This window comes from Lotus japonicus, chromosome 4 (genome assembly GCF_012489685.1).
Source record: "Lotus japonicus ecotype B-129 chromosome 4, LjGifu_v1.2".
Classification (NCBI taxonomy): domain Eukaryota; kingdom Viridiplantae; phylum Streptophyta; class Magnoliopsida; order Fabales; family Fabaceae; genus Lotus; species Lotus japonicus.
The window spans coordinates 27,506,173-27,516,828 of record NC_080044.1 but is presented as its reverse complement, the minus strand read 5'-3'; the positions used below and the strand labels follow the sequence as shown (position 1 = coordinate 27,516,828).

The 10,656-nt window shown below is 44.5% G+C and overlaps 1 protein-coding gene across 1 annotated transcript; it reads left to right on the top strand.

Annotated features, from left to right (window-relative positions):
• The first annotated feature begins 378 nt into the window (after window positions 1-378).
• Window positions 379-846, top strand: LOC130712570 (uncharacterized). Its single transcript, XM_057562399.1, has one exon. It carries the CDS (start codon window positions 379-381, stop codon window positions 844-846), a length of 468 nt encoding a protein of 155 aa, XP_057418382.1.
• Window positions 847-10,656: the final 9,810 nt, after the last annotated feature.

Genomic DNA, 10,656 nt, shown 5'->3' with positions numbered 1-10,656 from the left:
CAGCTCCTCTTTTTGTGATAGGAATCACTTGTTCCTGATCTTGCATGTCAATCTCTTCATGTTGTTGCTCTTGCTGTTGCTCTTGAGTTCTGGGTTGAGCTTGAACTCTAGGAGCAGATTGTCCTGTAGCCAAACCCACAACCATGGTAGGAAAACGAGAGCTTCTTGCAAAAGCAGCCTGTTCAGCCCTTTCTTCAGCGAGATGTTCTTCCAGAAATTCGAGTGCTGCTTGTACTTGAGGATCAGCGGAGGTATTGTGAGACATGATGAAGAATTCTGAGGCTTTGGGTAAAGAGGGATGACGAACAAGAGAGAGAACGGAGAGAAAATGCAAACACTCGGGTTTTTTAGGATAAAGAGCTGCGGATTCAACGCGTGATGGAGAGGGTGGCAGCGCTCCAATCACTGCCTCGACCTGCTGTTGTACATCGCCCAACGTTGGATGAAAACTTGACGTGGAGGAGGCCAGCTCCGGGTTGGATTAAGATCAATTTTGATGCCTCCGTGCGCAGGTCCATTGCAGCGTTTGGTTTGGTGGCGAGAGATGAGGATGTCAAGGTTCTTGCGGCGACTACTTTAGCTCCGGTCATGATGCAATCCGCAGGTTTATCCGAGGCTCTTTGTCTCCGTTGGGCGACGTGGTTATCAATTGACCTTGGCTTCCGTACAGTTTGTTTTGAAACAGACTCCCTTCAGTTGTTCCCGTGGTGGCGCCGTCGAAGCCGAGGTCATTCCTATTTGGATCTAATTATTTCTGATTGTCGTTCACTTTCTTTTTCTTTTAAAAACATGGATGTATCTTGTGTTCGTCGTTCCGGCAATAGTGCCGCAGATTTCTTGGCCTAAGGTGCTTCCTCTTTTTTGGTTTGGATATAAGAGGATCGTCATGTTTAGATGCTTTTGTTCGTTCTGACATTTTAGGCTTAATCCAGTTTTTGGTCCTTAACCTTTGCCATAAATATGGCTTTAGTCCCTCGCCGGAGTAAAGGTGGGGATTGGTCTCCAGTTTTTGGCAAAATGATTGGCTTTGGTCCCTCCGGCCGGTTAGGTAACGCCGGAGCTCCGCCAACTGATGTGGCCCTTGCCACGTCAATTAATGAGTCTCGCTGGATTTTTTTTCTTTTTACATTAAAATAAAAATAAAATTAAGACACCCAAAAATTAAAACATTAATTAACTCTCACTAATTAACCACCTTTTTCATTAATTAAAACCCTCACCCAGATTTCTTCTTCATCATCCCTCCTAATCTTCTTCTCCTTTACACTCCCAAACCCAGAAATTTACAGACACTCCATCCCCAACCCCATCTTCACCGCTGATTCTTCACACAACACCAACCTCACCACCACCCCCAACCTCATCTTCCCTTTCTTTCTTTTTTTTTTCACGCTCTCTTTCTCTCTCTGCTTCTGCTACTGTTTCTTTCCACTCCTTCTTCTTCTTTTTTTCTCTGACAGATCACTCTCATTAACCATTTCCGGACTTCACTTTTTTCTTCTTCTCCTCATTTCCCTATCTGTATCTTACAAGATCTGTTTTTCTAGGTTTTTCTTTTATTTTTACCATTTTGTTTTTTTTGGGTTTTCACCCCTACATTGTAGATCTGGATTGGGTTTTTTTTATGATGATGATGGGTTGAAGATGATGTTAATAATGATGAAGAAGATGCAATGAATGAAGATGATGATGTTGTTAACTAATTTAATAATTACTGTTTTAATTTTTTTTAAATGAAAAGGAAAAAAAATCCAAGTGGACTCATTAAATGATGTGGCAATGCCACATGGAATTTCCGGAGCTTCGGCGTTGACCCAGTCGGCCGAAAGGACCAAAGCCAATCATTTTGACAAAAACTGGGGACCAATCCCCACCTTTACTCCGGCGAGAGACTACAGCCATATTTATGGCAAAGGTTAGGGACCAAAAACTGGATTAAGCCGACATTTTGGCATTTGTGCCCGCTTAGTTTCAATACATTTGACTACATTTCAAAAAAAAAATCTTATCATATTTGTATGTTGTATGTAAACTGATTTGATAAACATAATAATGTTGGACTGGGCAAGACCCTAGGGTCCCTCGCCCATAAGTGTTGGCCTAAGGTGAGGAGCGCACCAGGGACTTGGGCCTTCGTCCCGGAGGCCCAACCGGCCAACCGGCCCATTAGGTTGATTTAGAGGCGCTAGGCCCAACTCCCCCAACTATAAATAGAGGAGGGATACCAATTGTAAGGGACTCTTAGCTCATTTGAGAAATAACAAGCTTGAAATTCAGTTAATTTCTCTCTCTAAGCGATTACACTCTCATTCTCTCTAGGAATCTCACATTACGTTCCTTACACTCTAGGTACTATACCTCATCTCAATGTTCATGATGGAACATTTGGCTCCGTCTGTGGGGAACGGTAGATTTTGATTCCCGGACTACGTGGATTGCAATTTAGTTTAGAGAAATTCGATTTTCTGGGAGGTTTTCTACGATTCGAAGATTTTTGGTCGAATTCTTGGTTCATTGACGGAGCCTGATGGAATCGTTTCGCCAACGGTGTAGCGAGGAACCCGAGCGGAGCCACATTTCCCCACGCACCGCATGGTTATATAGACATAGCCGGGCAGGGGCACGCCGTGCACTGAGTGGAGACTTAAGCCTGCAAAACGAGTGCCTGCAGGAGCAATTGAAGTACTATAACCTTAGGCAATGGAATGAAGAAGATAAGGAGGTTGAGGTCATTGCAGAGGTCAAACCGTTCTCGGCAGCAGTGCGAGAGGTGACCATACTAGACGGTATGACAAACCTCGTGTTGGAGACGTACGACAGACGAACCAATCCGCAAGATCATCTACTACGTTTCAATGAGAAGATGGCGATAAGCGCGGTTTCTGATGCGGTAAAGTGTAGAATGCTTCCCACCACATTCCGAGGCGCGGCAATGACCTGGTTTATGTCCCTGCCACAGGGATCCATAAAGAAGTTCCGTGATTACGCGTCAAAATTCCTGGGCCAGTTCTCTGCCGGCGAGGTCGAGGATCTGTTTCAGATTTGGCAGGAGGAGCGAGAGACGTTGAAGCAGTACGTGGAACGGTACAGCGCCGCGTCCGCAAGATTTATAGAGGCGGAATCTCGGACATGCGTATGCACTTTTAAGAGCGGATTGTCGTCGGGAAAGCTGAGTTGCAAGCTGAGTCGGAAACTAGCGCGCTCGATGACGGAGGTACGTGTCCGAGCGAGAGACTACATCATAGAAGAAGAAGATGACGCTTGTGAGAGGAAACGGTTGAAGGCAGCAAAGGTGTCGCTGGCGAGGAAACGGATACAGGACAAGGAAGCAAGTAATGTGCGGAAGGTTAAGGAAGTTGGCCAATTAATTAAGGAATTCAAGGGAAAGCCACTCTATTCGAGAAAAGATAGCGTGGAGCGCAAGCGCTCTCGGCGGGCAGCTAACTCTCGCCGACGAAAAAGGCCAAAGGGGGACGCGGGCGAAGAATTGGAAAAGTCACTCTTGAAGGCGACGGTTGCGGAAACAGGCGAGTACGGAATTGACCCCCGGCACGACGTCAAGGGTCGGTCCAAGTGGTGTGAATATCACAACCTGGAAGGTCATAACACCAGTAACTGTTTATCTCTGAAGGGCCAAATTAGGCAGTTGGTCAAGGCGAGACAACCACGGGTCGCAGGACATGGGTTGGACAGGGACAGCATGAAACGAGCGCCAAATGCAAGAAATGAGAAAATGAATATGGCGAAAGGAAAGGAAACAGAAGAAGACGTCGACATCAGGGGCAGGGCGATAGCCAGAGCGGTTAACGCAATCACAGGGGGCCTTTACGACGGCGACATCACATCAGCGGCGGGGCAAAAGCGGGTAGAGGCGGTGGCATCGGTCCAGGGATATCCAACTCCATTTGGGTGCCGACACCCAGATATAGTAAAATCATCCGCATATTTGGAGGGAGTCGAGGCCCATACAGATGATCCGCTGGTGGTAATGGTAAGAATTAATGGTTTCAATGTGCAGAGGGTGCTTTTGGACCAAGGCAGCTCAGCGGATATCATCTACGGGGACGCATTCGGACAGTTGGGGCTGACAGACAAGGATTTGATGCCATACACAGGAAACCTGGTAGGTTTCTCAGGAAAGCGGGTTCGGGTACGCGGCTATGCGGAAGTGGACACAATTTTTGGAGAGGGTGAGGACGCCGAGCTCCTGAGGGTAAGATATCTGGTTCTACAGGTTGTAGCAGTTTATGAAGTCATCATAGGACGAGACACTTTAAGTCGCCTCCATGCAGTGACATCCACGCCCCACCTCGCGGGAAAGAATCCATTGCTCTGCGGGAGGATAGGAAAAATAGCGGTAGATCAAAAGGGGGCGAGGAAATGCTACTGCAATTGCTTTAACTTGTGTGGTAGGAGGGGAACTGGCGACGGACACACGTGTCATGAGATTGTGGTAGCTGAAGGCGGGCAAGAGCGTTCGGCTACACAGAGCCAGAGCGACGTGGGCAGGCGAGAAAGGCAGGCCAGCAAAAAGGCGAATAAGACGAAGAAAGGGGGAAGTCAGAGCGAGGGAACCCGGAAGGCAGGGTGAGACGGATACTTTACTCGTACAAATAGCGAGCGGTATGGGGAGAGCTGGGACATGGATGCATCCAGAAGAGGCGTACTGGCGATCGAGCCTAGGCTCACCCTTGAGCAAGAACGGCGCCTAAGTGAGTTGGTAGAGGACAACGTTGACCTCTTTAGCTGGGAACGAAAGGAAACCACTTTCGGGGGGCTGCCCACATTCATCCCACCCGCGCAGAAGGGAAGAGAGAGGGAAAAAGGGGCGGAGTTAAAGGCAGGAAAAAGGGGAATTCGCCGGCGAACTGGGATTGAAGGAAAGAGAGAGGCAGAAGGAAAGGATAGTCAGTGGCAGTGTCTTCAGGATAAGAGGAAACGCAGAAAATTAGAGGATAGGAGTAAGAGGCCAACGAAATCAGCCTGACGCATTGAGCAGGGCGACAAGGACGGAATACTAGGTATGATACTCTGATCAAGGGAGCGGTCACAAAGTGCGAATACAGCGAGGAAACAACCAAAAAACTAGGACTAAAAATAAAGATGCACTCTTTTTCTCCAACACAGGAGTTTTTTAACGAGACATCCCTCGATGTAAAAATTTATGAAAATCAAATACAAAAGGATATTCTCAGCAATACTCCTAACTATTAAACTGAGACGACAGCCTGGTGGGAAAAATTCCCTGAAGGTGGCGATCCCAACACGACCTTGATGTCTGGGGATTGCTCCGGAAAGTCCGGTGCTGACCATAGCCCCTGCTGGCGACGTGTGCGGATAAGCTTCTTATCCAAAGAACCTCCCCGAAATATGGGCGAGTCAAGTCTTCCCGAAACGCGGGCGAGCCTTTTTAACTAGGCTGAAAGTCTCGGGCAACCTATATGGCCATTGGGCCCCGAGCAACTGTAAGACCCCGCCTAATAAGGCTGGTAGGGCCACACCTGCTCTTACGGGAAATATGCGTGTGAACAAAAGCCTCGGTACAATACCAAGCGAAAGTCCTAGTTATACATGGCACACTCTCAAAGCTTTAAGCATTGAAAACACGTGCTACACGACGAGGAAACGAAGGACGGAGTTCATGGCGACACCGCCCGTAATCACGGCGGCCCGCTCGCCTCGTCCAATTACGGCGACAAGCCCGGGTGGCCCGCTCGCCCCACCCATTTATTTATTCACTCGTTATCATTTTTTCCATTCATTATTTACCTGCTCCCGCATTCATATCAACACACATCTAGAGGCATTTATAAAATAAAAAAAAAACTCTTTTATTCATAACATTCTTATTACATCTTAAAACAGAGGATTTTTTTCTCATGATCCTACATTGACGACGAAACTCTGTTTTCTCAAGCTCTAGGCGGTGCTGTTTGTACTCCAACTGGACCAAACTCTGATGAACCTCCTGCCTCTCAGGACTCTTCGCCGCAGCCTTTAGTAAAGCTTCCACCGCTCGAATATCGGCATAATTGTCCATCTCCCGCTGGAACAAATCCTGGAGCTCCTCCACAAATGCGAGGAACCCTCTGAGTTTGTTGTCCATCTCGGGGCTTAGACCCATGCCCAGCAACCGATTGGTCAGTTGGTAGACGCTAGGATCTTCTGGATGCCTAACGTTGATATAGAGGTCCTCAACAAAAGCTTTTTTCCTCAGCTCGCTAATACAACTTTCAAAGGATTTCATTGTGATGTTTGAGTCAAGAAACAGATGAGATGTGAAGACTGTTACGAGTTAACGACCATTTATACACTAAGTTCAATCTCCAGGAGTTATTGCCAAGGTAGTTTCTCGAGGATTTTTCTTTGAAAAACGGTGAAACTCACAATAAAGTCATAAGTATTATTGGTCGGTGGTCAATGGTAACCCTCCGTTGGAATCTGGGAAAGAGGCGTTTCAGGTACAAGGGTTAGGACTCTATAGGAAGGATGACTCGCACGGTTCACAACCTAGAACTCTACGGTGCAAATGCCCAAAGACTCGTAGCAGGAACGACTTCGGCGGGGAAAGGAAGCAAAAGTATTCAAATATACATATATATATATATACTATATATATATATACTAACGAAATGAAACGTAGCAAGACAGAGCACAAAAAGAATCTGGAATTTACATTAAAGGATAAACGAAAAATGAATCGTGGTTACAAGATCGACCTAAAAGCTGCTAACTTTCTTTGTTTCCCTCTACATCCTCTTCATTCAGGAAATGCTCGGCGAAAAAGCCTGGGGGATCGTCGATACCAACCAACCCAGTGAGAGTAACCTTCTTGAACGCTCCCATTTGATGAAGATCGATCTGGGGATGGATGTGCTGGACTTGGGCTTTGGCGAGGAAAAAGCCACGGCCACACTCAAAAATGGCGGAGGCAGCGGCGTCTGACCTCATTCTTTCCTCTAAGGCCTTCGCGTCGAGCTGAGCTTGAGTCTTCATCATGGATAAAGCTTCATTCCTCTTCGCCAGTTCAGCACGAAGGTGTTCGAGTTCAGTTTAGCAGAATCTTGTGTCAGATTCTCAAATCAGGATGAAGATCCTTGGTCTTGCAGTCATTTTTCCCTGGCTTCCATGTAGAATAAAGAGCAATGTTGACTGCTTCTTTGGTTTTTAGTTTGACTTTTGATTCCTGCAATTGGAATCTGTAGCCTTTGCTTGTTTCTGCACCCTGAAGCCTTGCAAACGACTTCTCAGAAATGATGATCCTCTTTCCCAGAACAAATGACACAACTTGATGCTCATTGCAATCAGCGTGCTTCCAGAATTTCTTCACGAGTTTATCATAAACTGGACCATGGAGTCTTTGGAAATACCCTTCCCAGCCTTGAGCTTGAGCTTTAGGATGAAGATCAACTCCATTGTCAGCAATGTTGTCTAGGTCAAATCTCCATTCAGCAAGAACTTGGAGATCTTCTGGAGGGAAGACGCAGGTAACTGCACATCTTCTCTGAGATAGGGGAACAACATCTTTCGTGTCTTGGACTTGTGCTTGAGCACCCTCAGTCGATCTAGAACGCAGAACAGGACCCACTTGCCCTGTTGGAAGACCCACAACCATTCTTGGAAATACTCTTCCATCGGCGGAATCAGACCTTTCACCGGGGTCTGCTCTTTCAGAATTTGCCATTGTTGAAGGTAGGAGGTTTGGGTTGAAGAGAGATGAGTGAAAGCGAGAGAGAATCGAAGAGAATGAGGGTTTTTGCAAATAGGAGAGAGAAGCAAAAGACGTGAATGATGGAGAACGTGTGTGCATAGTGGTTTTAGAAAGTAACCGTTGTTGATTGAAAAAGCAAAAGTAAAATCAACGGTTGAAAATTAAGAACATCATTATGAACAGTTAATACACAAATCACACGGTGGAGAAAAAACACATCAACACTCATTACAATAGATTGTCAGCACGGGCACAAGGAACGATGTATCAAAGCAACTGACACACGCTTACTGTCTCGTCTCAGAGTAAGCACCAATGGGTACTTATCTTCTAACTGAGTTACCTTCTGAACTAGACATCTTCTGATGAGGAAGCATCATAGTCAGAGGTTCTGATTCATCTTCATACTGGACAAAAGTCCATATTCAGATTTTTCAGTATAAATTTAAATCTATCCTCTGCTAAGGGCTTTGTGAATATATCTGCCCATTGATGGTCAGTATCAATAAACTTCAGAAGAAGTACGCCCTTCTGAACATAATCTCTAATAAAGTGATACTTTACCTCAATGTGTTTATCCCTTGAGTGTAAGATTGGATTCTTACTAAGTGAGATTGCAGCAGTGTTATCACAATAAATGGGAATGTTGCTCTCAAGGATTTGATAATCCTCTAGCTGATGTTTCATCCAGAGCATCTGAAAGCTGCAAATAGCTGCTGAGATATATTCTGCCTCTGCAGTGGATAGTGCAATAGTAGACTGCCTCTTGCTTGCCCATGAGACTAAGTTACTTCCCAGAAATTGACAATTTCCAGAAGTACTCTTCCTTTCAGTTCTATCTCCAGCATAATCAGCATCACAGTAACCTGAAAGCTTATACTCTGATATTTTCTTATACATCAAGCCAAGTTTAGTGGTACCTTTCAGATATCTGAGAATTCTCTTAACAGCAGTTAAGTGAGTTTCTCTAGGATCTGATTGGAATCGAGCACATAAATGTACACTAAACAGAATATCTGGCCTAGATGCAGTTAAGTATAGAAGTGAACGTATCATTCCACGATAGAGCTTCTGACATACTTTTCCACTGGCATCTTCTTTCTCCAGAATGCATGTAGGATGCATAAGGGTCTTAGCAATTATTGATTCTGTCATATTGAAATTCTTCAGAAGTTCCTTGGTGTACTTGCTCTGATAAATGTAAGTAGCTTCTGGTTTTTGATCAACTTGAATTCCCATAAAATTCTTTGCAAAGAGATGGATTAGCTGATCCAAATATAATATCATCAACATAAATTTTCACAATTAAGATATCATCTTTGCAAGTTTTGAAAAAGAGAGTTGTATCTACTTTACCCCTTACAAACTCATTTTCCAGAAGGAATGAGCTTAGTCTCTCATACCATGCTCTGGGAGCTTGCTTCAGACCATAGAGAGATTTCTTCAATTTGAAAACATGGTCAGGGCTCTTCTCATCTTCAAAACCAGGATGTTGGTGCACATATACTTCCTCTGAGATGTATCCATTCAGGAAGGCACTCTTAACATTCATCTGATGAAGAATTATGTTGTGATTCACTGAGAATGAAATCACTAGTCTGATTGCTTCCAATTTTGCTACTGGAGCAAATGTTTCAGTATAATATATTCCTTCTTGCTGACTATAGCCTTGAGCAACTAGCCTTGCTTTGTTTTTGACTACATCTCCTTTTTCATTCAGCTTGTTTCTGAACACCCATTTGGTTCCAATGATGTGAGCTCCTTGAGGTTTCTTGACAAGGTTCCAAACATAATTCTTGGAGAATTGATTCAGTTCTTCTTCCATTGCCAGAATCCAGTCTTTGTCTTGAAGAGCTTCATCAATTGATTGTGGTTCAATTAAGGATACCAATCCCTTCAGACTAAGTAGAGTCTCTTCAGAGGGTCTGAATGTTGATCTGGTTCTTACTGGTTCATCTTTGTTTCCCAGAATCAACTCTTTAGGGTGAGAGGCAACAATTCTGCTCTTCTTCTGAGGCTGTGAATCAGAGGGACCAACTTCCTCTAGAGAGTCTTCCTCTGGCTCAGCTTCCTCTGGAGCTTTGCCTTTGTCAGAAACATTAATACTCATATCTGCAAACTTTTCAACTAGCTTTGACTGATCAGAGTCAAACTTACCATCAAATCTAACATGAATAGATTCTTCAATAGTTTTAGCATCAGTATTATAAATTCTAAAACCTTTAGATCGTTCAGAGTAACCAAGTAGTAGACATTTAGAAGATTTAGAATCAAACCTATGTAATCTATCCTTAGTATTCAGAGCATAGCAAACACAACCAAAAGTATGAAAGTAAGAAATGTTGGGTTTTACTTTCTTCCACAATTCATAAGGAGTCTTATTCAGAATTGGTCTGATAGAGATCCTATTCTAAATGTAACATGCTGTGTTTGCTGCCTCAGCCCAAAAGTGCTTTGCCATGTCAGTTTCTTGAAGCATGGTTCTTGCCATCTCTTGAAGAGTTCTATTCTTCCTCTCAACAACCCCATTTTGTTGAGGAGTTCTAGGACAAGAGAAATCATGTGCAATTCCATAGGAATCAAACAGACTCTCAAACTTGTCATTCTCAAACTCTCCACCATGATCACTTCTGACACGCATAATCCTGCAAGCCTTCTTGTTTTGCACTTGGGCAATAAAGGTAGAGAACACAGAATGAGACTCATCCTTGCGGGATAGAAATTTTACCCATGTTCAGCGGCTATAGTCGTCAACAATGACCATCCCATATCTCATGCCACCTACAGACTCAGTTTTCACTGGTCCAAAAAGGTCGATATGCAGAAGTTCCAACGGCCTTGAGGTGGAAACAACATTCTTTGGCTTGAAAGGGACTTTTGTAAATTTGTCTTTCTGACATGCTTCACAAAGAGCATCTGAAGAGAACTTCAAAGTGGGTAAGCCC